This window comes from Cricetulus griseus, chromosome 2, assembly GCF_003668045.3.
Source record: "Cricetulus griseus strain 17A/GY chromosome 2, alternate assembly CriGri-PICRH-1.0, whole genome shotgun sequence".
Lineage (NCBI taxonomy): Eukaryota > Metazoa > Chordata > Mammalia > Rodentia > Cricetidae > Cricetulus > Cricetulus griseus.
Genome location: NC_048595.1, coordinates 292,280,341 through 292,302,127, shown reverse-complemented (window position 1 = coordinate 292,302,127; position 21,787 = coordinate 292,280,341). Strand labels below are relative to the sequence as shown.

Genomic DNA, 21,787 nt, shown 5'->3' with positions numbered 1-21,787 from the left:
TGTTGTGTGCAGCTGACATCTGCTAAGATCAGAAAAGCATGGAGAATTTACAAAGTGTTCCATGTTTTAAAACAAGAGAGAGGAGCAATGAGAGTGACACTGATTAGATACAGGGCACACCAAGCCAACTGCAGCAGATGGGATGTAGAATTACTACATATTCATGTTTGGTTTGTGGGTTTGCTTCCTTAGGGCCCCAGTTTACTGGCAGTGTGGGGGATGGACCCCAGAGCACTCTCTCTCTCTCTCTCTCTCTCTCTCTCTCTCTCTCTCTCTCTCTCTCTCTCACACACACACACACACACACACACACAGAGCTTTTGCATATATATATATATATATATATATATATATATATATATATATATATGGTTTTTCAAGACAGGGTTTCTCTGTGGCTTTGGAGGTTGTCCTGGAACTAGCTCTTGTAGACCAGGCTGGTCTCGAACTTAGAGATCCACCTGCCTCTGCCTCCCAAGTTTTTTGTTGTTGTTTTTTTTTTTTTTGGTTTTTTGGTTTTTTGGAGACAGGTTTTCTCTGTAGGTTTTGGAGACTGTCATGGAACTCTTTTGAAGACCAGGCTGGCCTCGAACTCACAGAGATCCACCTACCTCAGCCTCCCAAGTGCTGGGATTAAAGGTGTGCACCACCACCGCCCAGCAGCATGTTCATTTATATTCTACATTCTATTACAAATCAATGAGATTGATTTGGGTTGCATCACTAGGACCTGCAGGGGAGTGTGTTAGGCCCAAGGAACAGCCCACACCTAGACCAAATCAGTACCTACATATTTAGACAGTGCTTGCATGGTCAGGGAAACTACCTCTTTTACATTACCCCAGGACTTAGAGCTGAAAAGAGCTGGTTCTAAGATGCTCACATTGGTGAGATGGGTGATAGGAATTTATTTACAGTTCAGGCCAAGACTGGGATATAGAAGCTGTCTGCCTGCAAGTTGCCACAGTAGTGTGGTAACTTACACTGGAGACAAAGCAAAAGCAATGTGTAGATGAGCTGGGAGCCCCATTACCAGCCTGGGAGAGATCTCTTCCAGTAGGTGACTTTTCCTTCTGCACCAGGGTTCTAGGGTGGCCATTTACACACCTAACAAGGAATTTCTCAGATACAGTCCCAACAACACTGCCAAGCAAAAGCAGATTTTCACCATCCCCAGCTCCACATGACACTTGAGTAAGAGCTGAGCTGGTGAGTGAAGGATTTTAGATTGGACTCAGACCCCTCAGCCTCACCCCTGTCCCCCATTAACTGACAGGACAGAAAATGCACAGGGTGTGGTTGCTCAGGCCTGTAATCCCAGCACTCAGAGTCTGAAGCAGAAGGATTGTGGGCCTCTAGCTGACTGTTCCGTAAGAACCAGTCTCAAGCATCAAAAACTGAAAATAAAAGGATGAAGGGAAGGAGTGGAGGTGCTTCAGCAGTAGCCTGGCCAAAGGGTGGGAATGCATAGCAACATGATGCAGAAGACTGTTCCGAATATGCTGTGTTGACAAAGGAAAATTCACAACCATGGCCCTGTAGGCAAGCCAGCCTTAAGAGATATCCCTGCTTTGTTTGGGACAGGGTTTTGCTGTATAGACCAGGCTGGGCTGGAACTCCCTATGGAGCTTAAAACTGACATCAAACTTGCAATCTTTCAGTGTCAGAGTCCTGTGTGCTGCAATAACAGGCCGGTGGCACTGTGCCTGGCAGGTTATTTTTACTTTTTTCAGTTCCACATTCTTTGTGTGTTAGAGATGAAAGCCAGAGCCTGCACGGTAGGCATTAGAATTTGAATGTGAAATGTTCAATGTCTCCCACAGGATCACAAGCTTAAAGCCTGATCTCCAGACCTGGTGACAGTAATGTTTTGGAACATTTATAAAAAAACATCCAGGAGGCAGGCCTGGGTGCCACAGCCAAGTCTTTTTGTGGAGGGCTTTGACTTGCAGCCTGGTCCTGGTTCCAATCCCTCCCTCTCTGCGTCCCAGTCACAGCCATGTGAGGAGGCTCTGCTGTAAGCCTCCCCTCCCTGCTATGAACGCACTGTGCCTTCTATGCTGCAATGAAATGAAATCCCCCAAAGCCATGAGCCAAAACATGTGAGGTGTGTGGTCATAGCAATGACAGAAGTAACACACTAGGCACTGAGCTACAGCACCATGAAAACCTCATTTCATGCCACACTGGCATATGGACCAGACTGACTTCCATTTTACAGTTCTGATTATGCCTTCTCAGTGCTGGGATGCAAGGCAACAACTGATTTCAGGGTCCAACACAGAGAACTGATGAGTGATTGATCTGATCACTGAACAGAAGATACATTAAACACATATAATACAGAGATGTTGGGATAAAGCTTCCTGGCAGAGTTTATATTGAGCATGCACAAGGTCCTGGGTATAAGTCCAAGTACCCCCCCCCAAAATTACAACTCATTAAAATGTTCAGTTATGTACTAGTAAGAATAAAAATGTTATTTCAGTTACATCAAACTGATGCTGGACTATTCTATATCTCCAACAGGGTTTCAACCCTCATGCCCTCTCTGATCCCTTCTCCAAAGCTTGGCTGGTGACTCTAGAGGGAGTCTAATTATAAAAAAAGAAGCTGGGGTAGGGGATGGAAAAATATCCACATGGAAGTTGGCAGCAGTCACCTGTAAATCTAAATACAAATGTTTGGATCCTGGCATATCGAATTCATGCGGTAAAAAGAACCTCAGCCACTTCCCCTACTGAATCCTAGGTGACTTTATTAGAGTTTCTATTGCTGTGATAAAGAACCACAACCAAAAACCTGTTGGGGAGGAAAAGGGTGTATTTGTCTTACACTTCCACATCATAGTTCATCACTGAAGGAAGTCAGGACAGTAACTCAACAGGGCAGAAACCTGGAGGCAGAAGCTGAAGCAGAGGCCATAGAGGGGTGCACCTTACTGCCTTGCTCCTCATGGCTTGCTCAACCTGTTTCTTACAGAACCCAGGACCACCAGCCCAGGGATGGCCCCACCCACAATGGACTAGGCCCTCCTCTACCAATCACTAAGAAGGTGACCCACAGGCTTGTCTACAATCCACCCTTATGGAAGTAATTTTTCGTTTGGGGTTCCCTCCTCTCAGATGTGTCATTACTATTTGCGTATCAGCATTTATCCTAACTTCCCACCCTGAGAACCTAGGCAGTGGTGACCTTGACTTTCTTATCCTCCGGCTTCCGCAGCCCTAATTCACGGTCCCAGCCCCCTCCCTATAGAGAGGAAGAGAAGTCGTCTACAGTCTGTTTTTGGTAAACAAATGCTGGCATTGGAATGAATCCAGAGGGCACGCTTTCACTAGCTCGGCAGGGAGGTCTCAGGTGTGGCTGGGAGCGGCCCTGTCTCCTGAGATAATGAGACTTTTAGGGTGAGGACTGAAGGCAGTGGCGTTGTGCTATCCGGTTTAGAGAGGAGACTGGAGCGCCTCCCCTGTCGTGAGGGGAGGTGGCGGCGACAGGAACAAACGCACCCAGGCTTTCCCATCTCCTTCACCATCTCCCTCAGCTCCGTTCGCTCTGCACTCCGGCCCCCGCCATGCGCAGGGCGTGGTTCTGCGCCCCAACACTGGCTGGGGCGGCTGTCCCCGTGCACGCATGGTGCGAGGGGGCTTACGTAACCTGCACTTTGCACACACGGGCGGCCACGCTTCTGGAGACTCAGGCTTCCTGCTATTTTTAACCGTCTTTCTCCTCTGCTCCCGGTGACTGCATCCCCAGCTGGCCGCCGCCGGCTTGCAGGAGGTCACTCCCTGCCTGTCTGCTGTCGCCGGCGGCGGCAAAGGAACGGGAGCAGGACGACGGGAGCCCGACCTACCCGCCGGACCCCCGCACACTCGGGGCCCCCGGGGGCACACAATTGTCACCCTCACAGTCCCTAGGAACCGTCAGCCGGCCGATCTTCGCCGCCGGGCCCTTTTACGACCGAAGCCCCGGGCGGGCGTGCCGCCTCGGGGGGGCGGGCGGGAGGGGTGTGGGCCTCGCCAGCCAATCCGGGACGCACGCTCCAGCCTGGCGCGTCCTGATTGGCGGGGCGCTGGGAGGCCGTAAGGCGCGTCCGGGTGTCGTGAGGCGGGCGCAGGGTGATAAAGCTGAGCGCTATTGCCTGCCCGCTCGGTCGACGCCGGTGTCAACTGTCTGCAGAGCAGCTTCCCCCGCAGAGCGGCTGCACCGCCGACCGCACGCACGGCCATGGCTGGGGCGCTGGTGCGCAAAGCGGCGGACTATGTCCGCAGCAAGGACTTCCGGGACTATCTCATGAGGTGAGCGGCGGGGTAGGCCGTGGGCAAACCGTGGGGCCATCCTGCAGCGCGGTGCCAAGGTGGGCGAGCCGTGCTCACACCCGTGTCCGAGGGGACGACAGGGACTCTGCTTCCTGCCCTGTCAAGGGGACGACTTCGGGTTACCGAGGGAACAGTGCTAGCACCCGCGTCTAAGGGGACCGCAGGTGACTGAGGGGACGCAGCTCGCACCCGTGTCTAAGGGGACAGCAGGTGACCGAGGGGACAGTGCTTGCACCCGTTACTAAGAGGACGGTAGATGACCGAGGGGACACAGCTCGTACCCGTGACTTAGAGGATGACTGTGGGTGACCGAGGGGACAGTGCTCGCACCCATGGCTTAGGGGGACAACTGTAGGTGACCGAGGGGGACGCTCTCCCACCTATGTCTAAGGGGACGGCTGCGGGTGACCGAGGTGACGCCGTTGGCACCCGTGACTTAGGGGAAGTCTGGTGACCTAGGGGACGCCGCTCCCGGGCAGGGCAACCTAGGGAATAGCAGGTGACAGGGAACAACTCTGGCCCGCGGCTGTAGGGTGATCGTAGGTACGCCGCTCCTGGGCAGGTAGTCGAGGTGCCTGCCCTTGCTTGGGTTGACGTAGGGACACTGGGTGCCACTTTCTCCTCTCCTCGTGTCCCCATTGTCACGGGCCTGGGACCTGGCGCGAACGATGCTGGAACATCTCCCGGAGCGCTCAGCTGGGTAATGAGAGCTGGAATTCGCAGCATCAAGGTTGTTTTCCGTTTGCCCACTTTATGGTACAGAACATGCAGGGGCGGAGGAGGTGGGGTGGCAGGACCGACCAATGTGGCCAGTGTTTGTCAACTGCAGCCCAGCAGTCTGCGAGCTGGCTTTTGCTTGCAGTTGTGTGTCTGATGGACTTGACATTGAGACATAGAAAAGGCACTTTCTAGAATTAATTTTCACTTAAAATCTTCCGCTGCCTGCTTCTATTTATAAGTTTTCATAAGACAGAAACAGTTTAGAATATTTCCAAGCATAGTTTTATTTTCTTGTGTTTTTTAAGCTTAGATAAGTGGAAGCCTGCTTTTTAACTATTTAAAATAATATCGTGGTATAAAGAAGTAAAGTGCTAAATGCAAACTTTAATTTTAGCTGTTTCTCCTAGGGAAAAAAATACTTTTTAGAACTTACTGTGGTGATATATATTCTCAATTGTTTCTTTTGTTTGTGGGCTTTTTGTTTTTTGTTTTTGTTTTTTGAGACAGGGTTTCTCCGTGTAGCCCCTGGCTGTTCTGGTACTCATTCTGTAGAACAGGCTGACCTTGAACTCAGAGATCCACCTGCCTCAGCCTCCCAAGTGCTGGGATTAAAGGCATGTGCCACCACCGCCCGGCCTTAACTTTTTTAATAGTTAATACTGTAGTGAAGAGGTAAAGTGTTGAATGCAAACTTTAATTTTAGCTTTTTCTCCCCTAGGGAAAAAATACTTTCCTTTCTAGAACTTAGCATGGTGATAAATATTCTCAGTTGTTTCTTTTAGGTATCACCCTCCCAATAGCTTTGCTTTACTTTTGAGAGGGAGAATAAGAAGTCATAGATAGAAAAATCTAATTATGACTCTGTACTGTTTGGACTGAAGGTTCTGGAGCTTTGTGTTTTATCAGTGACTTAGACATGCTTTATTTATACCCATTGCCAACTAAAGATCTGAAATGAAGCCCTTCTAGAATTCTTTTTTAAGACAGGGTCTTCTTTAAGGCAGGCTGGCCTCCCAGCTCACTATATAGCTGACGATAATCTTGAATTTGTGGTCCTTTTGCCCCCACCCCCTGAGTGCTGGGGTGACAGGCCTGTGCCAGCAGGTTCTGGGTATGAAACCCAGGGCTACTTGTGTCACACTAGGCAAGCTAGTCCTGTTGCCTCCTAGCTTTGTGAAGTGTAGTGTTTGCAGCTTTAGTAGCTGCAATGTTTGACAAACATACCATGATTTTATTAATTTATTTTTGAGGTGATATTTCTATTATAGCCCTTGCTGGCCTAGAACTCACAGAGATCCTCCTGTCCCTGCTTCCTGAGTGATGGGGTTAAAGGCATGTGCTACCACCATACCTGGCTTCAAAGTCTTAAACTATTTCCTTATGTACCTTACTGACTGAAATAAAATAGCCCTTCTTAGATTGTTGGTTAAATTGGAATGAGCAGAGAGGTAAGACTTAAAGAGTGAGGAAATCAGTACATGTATTTTAGAGATTTATTTTCAAGTTTATATATTAGAGCAGAGGTGACTGAATGTACATGTGCACACGAAAACACACACAGAGCCACTCAGCACAATTACAACTCTGAGGTTAATAATATATTGGTAGTGAATATTCTCAAGTTAATAAGGTGTTCTATTCCAAGTTGATTTTAACTTCTGAGTTCCCAGGAAAGCTTTAAGAGTTTATATTATCTACCTAAGTGAAAAGTTGTAGTAGAAGAAAAGGGAATGCTTCCTAAACATGGAATGCTTAGTGTGGAAATAACCCAGCACCTCCCCTGCCACTTCAGAAAGCTGATACCTAGACCAAGCAGAAGACTTGAGATTCTCAGAGCCAAAACAGAATTGTCAGCTTAAGACTTAGGGAAGGAGCTTGAGAGATGGCTCAGTGGTTAAGAGCACTGGCTGTTCCTCCTGAGTTCAATTCCCAGCAACCACATGGTGGCTCACAACCCTCTGTAATGAGATCTGGTGCCCTCTTCTAGCCTGCAGGGATCCATGCAAGCAAAAACAAACAAAACCCTTAAGGAAGAATGATGCCTAGAAGGCTTTGGAAGAGAGCAGGGTTTGGGTTCTTTTGGGGGAGGTGGAGGCTGGGGGTTGAGGCAAGCTCTTGTGTGGCCATGGCTGGTCTGCTACTCCGTAGACCTGGGAGACCCTGTAGATCACAGAGACCTGCTGCCTGCCTCTGCCTCCTGAGTGCTGGGAGTAAAGGTGTGCACCACCACACCCAATCCCATACCTTCTGCCCATGCCATCCTCTGCAACACTGTTTCTCACATTCTGCCTTTGGACTCTCTCAGGACTTTCTTGTTGACCTTCAGAATGAATGAAGGTGAAAATGCTGAGGCCTAGCCATGAGTCTCTTGATAGCTGGAAAGTCCAGTTTATCCAGTTTACAAAGTCCAGTTACTACCATCTAACACAGGTTCTAACGGCTAAATTACAAGTAAAATGTTAGATAACTTTTGTGAAATTATTCAAATATAGGAGAGCATTTTTTAGCAAAATGAGGAATTATAATCCAGACAACCTCAAAATCTCATCCCATTTAAATAGTGTTGTAAATAATACTTCTAAGCTGTTGGTTTTATCCTCTCGGTATGACAGAAGTGTTTAAGTTATGAATTTACAGTAAGCTATGTACCCTAAATTGGTCTCAGTGTTTTCTTGTTTTTTTTTTTTTTGTTTTTTTTGTTGTTGTTGTTGTTGTTGGGTTTTTTTTTTTTTTTTTTTTTTGGTTTTTTGAGACTGGGTTTCTCTGTATAGCTTTGGAGCCTATCCTGGCACTCGATCTGGAGACCAGGCTGGCCTTGAACTCACAGAGATCTGCCTGCCTCTGCCTCCCGAGTGCAGATTAAAGAGTGGGATTAAAGGCGTGCACCACCAACACCCAGCAGGTCTCAGTGTTTTCAAAAGAATGTAGTAAAACCCATCAATCCCAAAGATACTGAAGTGAGCAGCACCCATCAGACATCAGGAAAGGAAACATGACCCAGCCAATCACTACTCAGATCACTACACAACTGGTACTTATCCTTCATCATTCTGTTTCCTCACTTCTAATTGAATAATAGAAGCAGCAGTAAGTTTTCTCGGTATAGAATCAACAGTAATAGTTGACTCTATGAGAAATATGCAACATGTTATATATTATGTATATGTATTGACGAGAAGCTTAACTAAGATCAGGACCTAGACCAAGATCCCTAGTACCATTTTGTTTGAAATCATGTAAGTTCTGAATAATGCAGTTATGAAAAGAATGACCATACATACTGGGAGGAAAGAAACAAAACTTAAAGATGATATGATTACCTATGTAGACAATCCCAAAGGACCAAAGTCTTATGGAACTAACAAGTGATAACAACAAGGATTAGGGTACAATGTTAATATATAATGTCTATTGCTTTCCTATATATTATTTTCAACTAACAAATGGAATTTGGAATTAAAACACAGTGTCATTTACGTTATCTTACTCAAATGCTTATTGGTGTTAGGTGCTAGGGATTGGATCCAGGGCCCTTGTGCATGCTAAGCACACATTCTACCACTAAGCTACATCCCTATCCCTAAATGAAATAGATGTAGATAAGCTATCTAAGAAAACAACTGTGAAAGATAATCAAGAACCAAGTGATGGAGAGGAGCAACTCCAGGTGGAAAGACTCTAGATTTCCAGCAGAATTATTTTGTGGATATTAGTAAATGTATTATGGACTTCACATAGAGTATGATGCCCAGCAATAGGAAGAAATAATAATAATAAATTAGTAGATAAGTAGTTTATTTGGAGAGACAGAAGACCCAGTGTGACCAATACAGTCCTGAGGAAGAACAAAGTTGGAAGGCTGACACTACCCAGTCTTACAATTTACTGTGAATCTACAGTAATCAAACCCATGCTACTAACACAGAAATAAACAAATAGATCAATGCACAGACTAGGCAGGTCATAAGTAAACACACTTAGTACAGTCAACTGAACTTTGGCCAAGGAGCAAAGACAAAAAATGTAGCAAAGATAGTTGTCAACAAATCGGGCTGAGCAACTGGCCATTCACATTAAAAACATTTAGACACATCCTATGCCTTTGAAAAATTAATTCAATTTACATTTATAGATGTAAACATAAAGTGCAAACTATAGCATATAGGAGAAAAATCTAAATTATTTGCAGTTGGCAATGACTTTTTTTTTTGTAGACCAGGCTGGCCTCAAACTCACACAGCTGCCTCTGCCTCCACAGCTGCTCTGGAGGACAGGACAGTGCAAAACTTGACCTGCTCCTACTATAGATCAGATATCATACCCCCTGATATAAACAGACTAAAATTTATTTCCACACAAGGACCTACATATGGCTATTTGTAGCAGCTCTATGCATAACTGCCCAAACTTGGCATCAAACAAGTTGTTTCCAGTGGGTGAGTGGTTAATGGTACATTTAGACAATAGAATATTCAGTGCCAAAAGGAAATGAGCAACGAAACCATAAAAAGAAAGGAAAGTTAAGCTCACATTATGAAATGAAGTAAGGAAACTTAAAAAGAGCAAATAGTACAAGATTCTGTAACTAGGATTCAGGCCTCTTTTGTCAAAAGTTCTGAGCCTGCAAAAGGATGTCTGGCAGGTAACTGAAGGCAGGATTAAAGTTTAGCATCTGCCTGGGGTGATGTGCTTAGAGTCTTCCGAGAGGAGGGAACCTTGATTGAGATAGTGTCCCCCTGGAGGCAGGCCTGTACAGCAGTGTCTTAGTGGTTGGTGTGGGAGGGCCCAGCACATTGTTGGTGGGCTGGTGGTCCTGGATTCTAACGGGAAGCAGATTAATGAGCAGCACTCCTGCATGGCTTCTGCATCAGTTCCTCACTTTACTCCCTTTCCTGAAGGTTCCTGCTTTCCTTGAGTTCCTGTCCTGACTCCTCAGATGATGGGCCAGTACCTGAAGTGTACTCCAAATAAGTCCTGTTCTTCCCAAGTTGCTTTTGATGATTGTGGTGTTTTATCACCAGTTGCAGTAATAGAAACGCTAGCTAAGACAAACTTGATCTCTAGAACATGTTAAACAGAGCTGACATAGGGGAGCTGGAGAGATGACTCAGCGGTTACACTGGCTGCTCTTCCAGAGGACCTGGGTTCAACTCCCAGCACCCACATGGCAGCTTACAACACCTTCACACCAATGCACAAAAAGAAAAAAGAAAAAGAAAAAACAAAACAAAAAATGCAGATGTAAAGCCAGGTGTGGAGGCATATGCCTTTAACCCAGCACTAGGGAGACAGAGGCAGGTGGGTCTTGTCAAGTTCAGCCCTAGTGTGGTCTACAAAGCAACTGAATTCTAACAAGCCAAGGATACACAATGAGGCCCTGTCTCAAAAAGGGGGATGGGGCTGGGTGTGGTGGCACACCCGTGACCCCAGCACTGGGGCAATGAAGACAGGCAGATTCCTGGTGTTTGCTGGCCAGTATGCCTAGTCCGCTTTGCAAACCCCAGGCCAATGCAAACAAACAAAAAACTAAGATGGGTAGCACCTGACAAGAGCAACAGTTGAGGTTGTCTTCTAGCCGACACATAAATATGTGCGCACAGAAAGCATCTTTGCCTTCATTTTGCATTTATCTTCTTTGCTACCTTAAACTTGAGGTTAGATTCCTGCCCAGCTCTACAAGTAAACATGTTAATTATTTAAGAAGTGTTAGTCTAAAACTGGTAATACAAACCTGATTAATCCTAAAGTGACCTAGTCTTTCTTCCCCTCTGAAGTCTGAGGACACCAAGATGAGGGTAACTAAGTTATTTTCAAACAATGAGACTTGTAGGCAGATCACCCAGTGATGGAACTGAAGCTTCCCCTCAAATGAGAGAAAATATTTCATGGAAAGAGCTGAAACAGTAATTTTCCACAGCAAGAACACACAGAACCAGACCTAAGAAAATGATCAACCAAAACACAGCTGACCACCACTGCTGGCTATGCATACATCTTGTCCTTGCTTTTATTCTTTCCCCAATATATTGCCAGGACCTTGAAGGTAGCTCTTAGAATGCTGTTCCCTGTTCCTCAATATGTGGCCATATTGAGTGAACTGCTTCACCACCATGCCTTTGATTGGACTCTTTGAACTGTGTCTTAGTTAAGGTCTCTGTTGCTGTGAAAAGACACCATGACCACAGCAACTCTTATAAAGGAAAACATTTCATTGAGGTGGCAGCTTACAGTTCAGAAGTTCAGTCCATACATGCAGGCAGACTTGGTAGTGGCTACATCTTGATCAGAAGGCAACAAGTGGCCTGAGTGTCACACTAAGCAAAGCTTGAGCAAAAGAGACCTTAGAGCCCACCCCCACAGTGACACACTTCCTCCAACAAGACCACATCTACTCCATGTGGCCACACCTCCTAATGGTTCCATGAGTAGACAAATCTGGTCTGTTGGTACCCTAAGTCAGGACTAATTGGACACAAACTAGGGTCATCTGGCAAGAGGGGACCTCATTTGACGAATTCCCTCATCAGACTGGCCTGTGGGCTATTTTCTTGATTACTGATTGATACAGGAGGACTCAGCCCACTGTGGGCAGTGCTATCCCTGGGCTCATGGTCCTAGGTTGTGTAAGAAAGGCTGAGCACGCCATGGAGGGCCAGCTACTAACCAGTGTTCCAACCTCCAGGTTCCTGCCTTGAGTTTTTGCTCTGACTTCCCTTTATAGGTCACAATATAAAATAAGCCTTTTCCTCTTGAAGTTGCTTTTGGCTGTAGTCTTTATCACAGTAACAGAAAATAAACTAGGACAGATTCCATCTATGTGACATTCTGAAAAAGACAAAATTACAGACTCAGGTGAAAGATCAGAGGCTTCTAGGGGTTAAGAGCAAGAGAAGGATGAAAGGGCAGAGTGCAAGGGTTTTTAGGGCAGTAGAACTACCAGTGACCTTGTCGGGGTATCAATATGCGGCATGTGCTCTTCCGGTCCAAAGAATATAGTTTGTCTGCCATTACAGTTGGAGCTCACTGTGTCAACCCAAATGTAATTTTTTCATATTCAACTGAAGTACAGCAGATGACCAAATAAAAAGAAAATCAAACATATTTTCCACATGATTTACATTACTGCCCCAAGTCATAGTTGAAAGCCATGCTTGCTACTATACCACCAATGTCAAGTTATAATTTGTATGTTGCTTATAAACTTACCTTTGCTTGAAGCATGTAGTGTTACATAATGGGGGACACTTTTTTCTTTCCTAGTATGGCCCTGCACAAGTACACTTTTCATGTATTGTTAAACAAGACAATGTATGTGCCTAAGACATGAAACATTACCTTTTAAATGTTTTGTTACATATGGATGTATACTAGATGTGTGGGTGCTTGTGGAGGCCAGCAGAGGGTGTTAAATCATCTCGAGTTAGAATTATCAGTAGCTGCTTATAGCTGCCCAGCCAAACTCAGGACCTCTAAACGAAGAGCTGAGCCATCACATTTCAGGTTTTTGTGTTTTGTTTTTTAAAGATTTTTTTAATGTGTGTGTTTGTGAGCCTGCATAGCTGCACCACCTACATGCAGTTGCCCACAGAAGCAAAAGAAGGCATAGGAGCCTGTGGAACTGGAAGTATAGATTATTGTAAGCCACTATGTGTGCTGGGAACTGAACCTAGGTCCTCTGCCATCTATGCTCCAGTCCCACAAAACTTTTATTTTAAAAATCTTTTTTTGATGTAAAATTTAACATTCTGGAAAATATCACCATTCATTTATTCAATAATTATTTTGCAGGCACCACTTTAGGTATGTCAGTTATTAAAAAAAATGCAGACCTTCATGAAATTAACTTTATGTAATCATGAAAGTTATTAATAAAATTCAACAGTGTTTCCAAGGCTGTACTGTCCCATGTAAGCCATAGGCCACTCACTGGTCTGCACTTGAACTGTGGCTAGCCCAAACTGAGATGTTGATTTAGAGTCACACTAAACTTAAAATAACTTTTGAGTTCAAAAAGTATATAAAATAGCTAACTAGTAATTGTAGTGGTGACATGTTCATACTAAAATGTTTTTTTATATACTAGGGTGACTTTTAAGAATAATTTGTATCATTCTCTTACACTGTCACGGGGTCTCACTGTGCAGCTGAAGCCTCAAACTCGCTTTGTAACTTAATTTAAATGTCTTTAACTTACAAGCCCCCTGCCCTAACCTCCTGAGTGTTGGGAAGATAGATATGCACCACCAAATTTTCACATGGTATTTCTATTAGGCAGCTGAAAGTGAAGATTTTATTTCAGTTGTAATTACATATGATTCCTTAAATTGTTTTACACTTATTTTGTGTGAGGACGTTCTTCTGTCATAACACACTTGTGAAGGTCAGAGAACAACTTGATATTTGCTTTTGTCCTTACAAAGCAAGTCCCAGGAATCAAACTCAGGTTGTTAGACTTGGTGGCAGGTACCTTTCCCCACTGGGCCATGTGACCAGCCCTAACTTACACTGTGTTGCTAGCATGTGACTAAAACTTAAACGCATATGTGTTTGAAATGGGCTAGAACTGTTTGGAAGTATCTGATTTCTTTTTCTTTTGTTTTGTTCCCTCCATGTCTTCTCTGTCTGAACCTTGGTGACTGCACAAATAGCACGGTAAGAAAATTGTATCCATTCTGGGCACTTGTGGACTTTCTGCTTTAATAGAGTTTCTGACAACAGACATTCTGGGGTGGCTGTCTGACTCCGGTACTGGATGGTAAGCTGTGAGGGACACACATCTCTGGGCCTGCATCTGTAGACCACAGCTCTCCTGTGTATGTAGAAAGGAGCCTGCAATGCTATATTAACTAAAGTCACTTCAGAACTGGCAGCTGATGGGAAGAAAAGGGGGAGAGAAAAGGAGAAGTAGACTGACGTTTCCATGGCTTGCTTTCCATGTGGCGGATCCCACACCGTTCTGCTTGTTCCTGTTGGAACTTTTTCAAGTGAGAAGGAAGTTTTATTGGGGGAAGGGAGGAGGCAGGGAGGCAAAAGAGCTGCCTGTCTCTTCAGAGGGACAGCGGGAAAGAGCCCCATTTGAACTTTTTATAGCTACAATAAAAATAGCAAAGTAACATTTTTGCACATAATTGATAAATATTAATCACAAAATTCCTTATTGTTCTATAAATTGACTACAATTTCTGGCAACCCGACCAGACATATATTTCATTCATAACAGGGAAGAGAGGATTATAATTTCATACCAGATAGAAACATACATTCAAAGCTTTCTTTGTTGAAATGATTTCTGCTGTATGTGCGTTTGTCTGTTGTTAACACACCATGTAGACCAGGCTGACTTACTTTTCATCCATCCATCCATCCATCCATCCATCCATCCATCCATCCATCCATCCATCCCTTTGTTTGTGAGACAGGGTCTCACCAAGCAGCCTTGCCTGAGCTTGATATGTTAAACTAGGCTAGCCTCAAACTGACAAGAGATTCCCCTGCCTCTACCTCCCAAAGTTGGGACTAAATGTGTGTACTGCTATCCCTGGCTAGGTTGACTTGAACTCACCGTCTTCCTACTGTAGATGAGGGAGTGCTAAGATTAGGGACATGTACCATCAGATCCAGCACTCTTGTATTGTTAAGAAATATATTTAAATGAAGCTCAATGCTATAGCTCTCTGTGTGTGTATGTTTCTTAGCTTTTAGAATTCCATGTGATGTAATCGAAAACATCTTAAAGTTGCCATAATTTAACTAGAAATTGTTCAGGTGTTAGCTAGAAATACTCAGGTGTCTAGACAGCCTCATATCTATTCCACTGTCTTTTCCTACTTGGGCAGAAGGCAGGTTAGATCTGGTGGTAGATAGGGCTGTAAGCCCCTCTTAGAGTGATGCTTCAGGCTTTGTTACAGAAGCCACAATCTGAGTCATAAAGTAGATATCAAATCAAGACAACCATATAGTGCAGAGCAGTGTAAAGAGATTAACAGGAAAGTGATGGAAATACGCCAAGTAGAGGAAGAAAGGAGGAAAAGCAACATTTTATGGAGCAATAGAATTGAGAATGAAGCAACATCTAATAAAGAGACAGGCAGGAAAAGAAGTCAGTAGTAATCAAGGAGTTAGTATGGACCTTGACCAAGGTCTGGGGACAGGGGAAAAATGAAAGTTAATGTCTTGTTGAACACAAGAATGAAGACATAAGCAGTGAATGACGACTTACTGAGATAATAGCAGTTTGACTGCAAGAAGACTAGTTGCTCAACACAGAATTCCAGAGACTCCTTAACCAACGAGGTTGAGCAGTCTTCTCAGGGACGTTGGCTGCATAGACATTTGCGCATCATTATTCAAAGCGTGAGCCTCGGAGCATGTCAGGTTAGCATGTCAACGTACTGTTTTTTCACTTCCTGGAGGATTTTTTTTTTTTTTTTTTTTTTTTTTTGGTTTTTCGAGACAGGGTTTCTGTGTGTAGCTTTGGAGCCTATCCTGGCACTCGCTCTAGAGACAGAGATCCGCCTGCCTCTGCCTCCCAAGTGCTGGAATTAAAGGCATACGCCACCAATGCCCGGCTTCTGGGGGATTTTTAAGATTGTAATGACCCCTACTCAAAGCAAAGTTGAGAAATGTATTTCAGTCTTTATCACAATCACCAACCAAGTCAGCTGGAAGTCAAGTGAAGGCTGTTGTCACCATTTAGTGTTCTCAAACTCTATGCAACAATTTTAATTCTGTTGACAAAAACCATTGACTTAGTTCATTTTTTGCCTCAGAAATTAAAATGAATTAGACATGGCTGCTATTGAACAGCTTAATTTTGGTTACTTCAGATGTGGGTAGTTTTAGAATGAAAAATTATCTGTCTTATTATTTCAAAAGTATTTTCAAACAATCGTAATTTCCTAATGTGGGAGACCCTGGCTGTAGATTTTCTAGTTCTTTGATCTTAGTTGATGTACTTGGGCTGAAGAGATGGCTCAGTGGTTAAAAGCAGGTATTGTTCTTGCAGAGAACCTGAGTTCTGTTCCCAATACCCATATTGGGTGGCCACAACCACTTGTTACTAGTTTCCAGGGTATCTAATGCCCTCTTCTGAACTCCAAGGGCACCTACTCTTAGACCTATAGATACCTATAGATACACAAACACATATTTTCAGCCGGGCAGTGGTGGCGCACGCCTTTAATCCCAGCATTGGGAGGCAGAGGCAGGCGGATCTCAGTTTGAGACCAGCCTGGTCTACAAAAGCTAGTTCCAGGACAGCCTCCAAAGCTACAGAGAAACCCTGTCTCAAAAAACCAAAAATAAAAATAAAAAATAAAAAATAAAAATGAAAATATATTTCCGCCAGGCATGGTTGTGCATGCATTTAAATCCCAGCAGAAGCAGATAGATCTCAGTTCCCTACAGCCTGGTCTACATAGTGAGTTTCAGGGGTAACCAGCACTACACAGTGAGACTATCTCTCAAAAAAACAAAGTCAAGCCAGATAGTGGTGGCACACACCTTTAATCCCAACACTCAGGAGGCAGAGGCAGGCAGATCTCTGAGTTCAAGGACAGCCTGGTCTACAGAGTGATTTCTAGGACAGACAGGGCTACACAAAGAAAAACTTTGTCTTAAAACAAAAAAAATTCAAGCTTTAAAAAAGCATTCTTTACTTCATACGATGAACCTTTCTTAGAAAAAGCGTTCAGTTTATGCTCTGCATCTTGCGAGTAGATAACTTATGGAACCTTGAGGGAAAGCATTTTGATAGATTTAAATGTTATAGACGGTGGTTTTGACAAGCCTTAAACCGTTAAGGATAGCCTCGGTCAGAAGTTGTGTCTTCACTGATTCTGGTGTGGGGATGAGTGAGGAGCTTGAATGAACAGCTGGACCAGGGAAATGGTGAAGGATCAGCCTTGTCTGTGGTGGACTTGACTGGTCAGAGGTGGCGGAAAGGCGGGTGTTCATGGCTTCACTCTAACTCCCCTCCTTCCTTCCCTCTCATTTATTGCAGCACTTCTGGGGCCCAGTTGCCAACTGGGGTCTCCCCATTGCTGCCATCAATGACATGAAGAAGTCTCCAGAGATTATCAGTGGGCGGATGACCTTCGGTAAGAGGGAGGGTGTGACACATGAGGCAGCCCTGTCTACATCTCACCACGTGTTACGGTTGCTATTAGGAAGTCACATGCTAAATAGAAGGGCATCAAAGAGTGCCACTCTCTGAGATAGAGTAATTTGAAGTATTTGGGAAATGTGAGAATTACTTGCTTAGATTTAGTCTGCTTAGTTTGAGTATAGCCAACAGATTTTATTATAAAGAAGGAAAAAGTATAAGCAGCAGTTCTTTCAAAGGGTTGATATAAAAAGCTCTAGCACGGGGGCTGGAGAGATGGATCAGAGGTTAAGAGTATTAACTGCTCTTTCATAGTTCTTGAGTTCAATTCCCAGCAACCACATGGTGGCTCACAACCATCTATAATGAGATCTGGTGCCCTCTTCTGGTGTGCAGATATACATGGAGACAGAATGTTGTATACATAATAAATAAATAAAATCTTAAAAAAAAAAAAAAACTCTAGCACACAGCAAAAATGGCAAGAACTGAATTCCACTTGTTCCTAATACATGTTCCTAAATTTTTAGGTAATAAACAACAGACATACGTATGATACAGTTGAATATTCCAAGACCCCCCCCCCACCAACCTTAGAGGCTTACAGGCAGTAGCTCTCAGCATCTGCTAAGGAGTGTATAGAAGGGGTTCTTTCTTCACCATTGCATTGGACGTATTGACTTGGTAGCCTAGATATTCACATTCCTTTGTTTTGATGTTTTACAGCCCTCTGTTGCTATTCCTTGACATTCATGAGATTTGCCTACAAGGTACAGCCTCGAAACTGGCTTCTGTTTGCGTGCCATGTAACAAACGAAGTAGCCCAGCTCATTCAGGGAGGACGGCTTATCAACTATGAGTAAGCACATTTCAATATATTGTTTTGAGGAATTAGTGAGAAACATAAAAACATTAAGAAACATAAAAACTAGCATGAAATAGGATGCTCCATTGTTACAAAACCACTCTATAGAAACGTGTCTAAAACCACGTGAAGCCTCTCAGGCTAGCAGGAGAATTTGTTTCCTTTTTCTTCCTTTGTTTTTTAGAGACAGGGTTTCTCTGGTAGCTTTGGAGCCTGTCCTGGAACTCACTCTGTAGACCAGGCTGGCTTCGAACTCACAGATATCATCTACCCTTGCCACCCGAGTGCTGGAATTAAAGGTATCCGCCACCACCGCCCATTGAGAATTTGTTTCTCATTGAAATTGTCTCTGATTATTTCCAGGATGAGTAAGAAGGCGTCTTCGTAGCAGTTCGAGGACCAGCTCTTGAAAGGGAGTGCCTCAGCCACTGCTGCCAAGCCACAGATTACATTAGCATAAATGGTCTTGCCGAAGGGAAAACACGGAATGCTATCCTTAATTACCATGCCAACATTATAGAAAAGCCGAGAGTCCCTAAACCAACTCTCTGCTGCCTTACCAATGCTAAAATTTATTTGTCTTCATCAAGAGTAGTTCAAAATATGCAACTAATTTAATAATTTTGAATGATGGTTTTATCAGTAGTAATCTGTAGTAATGTGTATATTATCTATTGGGATTTGTGTAATAAAAATCTAAGGAACAAAATTTTATAACTATAAGCACTTATTCAAATTCTTGACTTTTTCTTTAATGACTGTATATCACTCAGTTGGCCACATGTCTACACTACTTTCCAGTGGTAACAAGTGTTTTCCATAGTGTATAGATTCAGATATGTAACTTAATGGCAATAAATGACTTAAATATTTGCTATTTGAGTGTGACTGTGTATCTTGCTGTGTTGGTTAGGAATCTGCAGAACTAAACATCTGGAAGGAGAGTTTGTGAAGAAAAAAAAAGACTCTGAGAGCTGCTGTTCCCAGTGCACACGCCTGAGTCACTATTCTCGCTCATAGTTTTCTTTGGCGAGGGTGGGTGGAGTGATGGTGGTTTAGAAGTTGCAAAACATTTGATAACCGACAGGGCCAGAGGCCCCACGATAGACTCCCTGCCAAACTGCATCTGCAACTACAACCTAAGCAGCCTCCTTGGGAATGGTCCAGTGCACAGCTGTCATGAAGCCTTTCTAACACACACCCAAAGAGCTAGCACAGTTGACCAGTTTCTTCTGCTTTGTTTATAATATGAAGGGCAGTTACAGAATAACAGACGTGGCCTTCCTAGGCCTCTCTGACCCTCAGGAGTTAGCCACCTGCAGATTTTGTGGATTTCAATCTTGTTCTTTCAACATTTGGGGGAAGTTTTAACTGAAATAGTCTTGAGCACTGAGGAAAGATCTCAAGATTTTTCACATTTCCATCAGGAAGACTGACCAGCTCCCCAAGGGTAACCATGAAGAGGATTCCAACTGAAGACATGAGCTACAGAGACCCAGCAGCAGATGAGAGTCAGAGGGGTCAATAGTTCTGTGAATGTTTCCAGGAAACATTTCTTCATGAAACCAGAGGAGGACATAAAGATTGCTTTGCCAGTGAGGAGACTGAGCACATGAAGTTACTTCCTGTCGAGTCTGCAGACATGCGTTTGATTGGCTGGCACACACACATGGGAGCAAGAACTGATTCCTGCAAATTGTTCTCTACTTTCACTCTCAAGCTGTAGTGTGTGTTGCGGGGGACACTGTAGCATTTGATTGATTTGGAGAGCATGTGATGTCTAACCTTTTCAGTACAGCTTGTGGGCTCAGCTTTGTGTGTGTGTGTCAGAGAACAGGCAGAGTAAACACTGTTGTGAGTGGCTGGGCATTAAAGGAATAGCCGCAGGATAAAACTGCAAACTGATCTGGGCTGACTTAGAACCTGATTAAAAGCCCAACTAAAAACTTTACTCGGCTGGGCATTGGTGGCGCACACCTTTAATCCCAGCACTCAGGAGGCAGAGGCAGGAGGATCTCTGTGAGTTCGAGGCCAGCCTGGTCTCCAGAGCAAGTGCCAGGATAGGCTCCAAAGCTACACAGAGAAACCCTGTCTCGAAAAACCAAAAACCAAAACAAAACAAAAAAAAAAAATTTACTCTTAATGGTTTCTTGAGATGGGGTTTCTCCCTGTAGCCCTGGCTGTTCTGGGACTCACTGTAGACCAGGCTGGCCTCGAACTCAGATCTGCCTGCCTTTGCCTTATAGGTAAACTTAAAATCATAAATTACATTGTTCCATGACTCCTAAAAAATAAGGGCTATGAGTATTTTTCATTGCCAAATAGGCTCAGTTGTGACTAATAAGGATATTAATTCCAGTTGTCAAAACTCAAATGCCATGTTGCCTCACCTCCAATAGCAAATGGCTTGTTATGAGTTCTGGGGCAGAGGTGACAATTGTGAAATCTTTTCTGTATAACCAAGGATATCCAGCCCACACAGTGGGAGTCTACCCCGAGGGGGGAATGGCACAAGCTGCCTGTGGGAGCAAACTAGACAAATCGATGGCCTTTTGTTTCATAATTCTCTGACCTCAGGTGGGTTTGGTCACACACCCCAGTTTCTTCTGTTGGCTTCTTCTGCCCCTTTCCACACCTTACTCAGGAGGCGGCTGTCACCCAGAAGCTTAAGCTGAGCAGACTCTTTTGACTCTCACAGTTTCTACCCGAGATTTAGGTGTTGTCTAGATGAATGTGAAGCGTTTGCAGACAGTAAAGAGAGCATGAACACAAGTTGGCACAATACTTGGGGACACTGACACTGCATCAGGTTGCTAAGAAGACATTTGGTAGCCTCTACAGTTGCATGCATAGAATATGTAGACACCTAGACTGCAGCATCACAAGTGAAGGCTGAGTAGTTGTGACAGGCCTGGGCAGGTTAGTATCCTTGGGGACAGAGTACCACAGACTAGAGGACTATAGAGAGGAGCCATCAAGGTTAGAAATCACAGACTTGGTTTTACCCTAAGGGCTGTTGGAGGAGAGGACTCTGTGGATGTTGTCTTGGTTTGGGTGGCTGTAATGATGCTGGATTGGCGCTCCTCACTCTTTCATTAGGAGACCTAGGCAACTCACAATCACCTTATCAGACAGTTTAGCCACCTCTTCCATGGCCTAAGGACAGCAAACCACTATTCTTTAGTCCCTGGGCAGAACTGCGCTTCTGCAGTGCTCCGAGAGGACCATCCATCTGAGACACTACAGCTTCCAGCCATCACTAAGGTATTTCCCTAAATAGCCAGTTCCATTAGGGAGTGCCTTTGTGGTGGGTTTTTGATACAGGCTAGCTTCAAACTGGCAAAAATCTGCCTGCCTCTGCCTCCCCAGTGGTGGGATTAAAGGTGTGCACCACCGCATTCACCAAGCCTTTCTGTTTTAATCATGGCACAGACTCACAAACTTTTATAGATGTAATGTGGTTCCATTAACCATGCTTATTAGCATTATTTTTGTGGGGTGGGTGTGAGGGGAGCACTCAAGTGCTCCTTTAGCCTTTAGCCTCCAGGAATACCTTAAAAGACAACCTTTCAACATAAACTGGTTGATTTCTGAAAGCAACCATGTTTTCTGGTACAAGATTCCCTCCTGACTCCTATTTTAACCCGTCCCTGGCATGGAGATACTGCCAAAGTTTGGAACTCTGGTTATGAGGGATGGTGTTAGAAACCAGCAGACTTGACACTCACGCAACAGGGTGCTCTGCTTCTTGTATATCAGCAGACAGCCCCAAAAAGGACT

General features: G+C 44.3%; 1 protein-coding gene across 2 annotated transcripts; it reads left to right on the top strand.

The window, feature by feature from the left end:
• The first annotated feature begins 4,092 nt into the window (after positions 1 to 4,092).
• Mpc1 (mitochondrial pyruvate carrier 1) lies at positions 4,093 to 18,884 on the top strand. Of its 2 annotated transcripts, XM_027401133.2 has the most exons (5): positions 4,093 to 4,298; positions 13,688 to 13,691; positions 17,041 to 17,137; positions 17,869 to 18,001; positions 18,371 to 18,884. In XM_027401133.2, the coding sequence occupies exons 1-5, from the start codon at positions 4,228 to 4,230 to the stop codon at positions 18,393 to 18,395; spliced, it is 330 nt and encodes a 109-aa protein (XP_027256934.1). In that variant the 5' UTR covers positions 4,093 to 4,227; the 3' UTR covers positions 18,396 to 18,884. The 2 variants fall into 2 exon arrangements, with proteins under 2 accessions (XP_027256934.1, XP_027256935.1); XM_027401134.2 differs by lacking the exon at positions 4,093 to 4,298 and having other exon boundaries at positions 13,688 to 13,794.
• The last annotated feature ends 2,903 nt before the right edge of the window (positions 18,885 to 21,787 follow it).

Coding starts and splice junctions, on each gene's coding strand:
- Mpc1 (XM_027401133.2), top strand. CDS start 4,228: ATGGCTGGGGCGCTGGTGCGCAAAGCGGCGGACTATGTCCGCAGCAAG. Junction 17,138..17,868: donor CAGTGGGCGGATGACCTTCG/GTAAGAGGGAGG, acceptor GATGTTTTACAG/CCCTCTGTTGCTATTCCTTG. Junction 18,002..18,370: donor GGACGGCTTATCAACTATGA/GTAAGCACATTT, acceptor GATTATTTCCAG/GATGAGTAAGAAGGCGTCTT.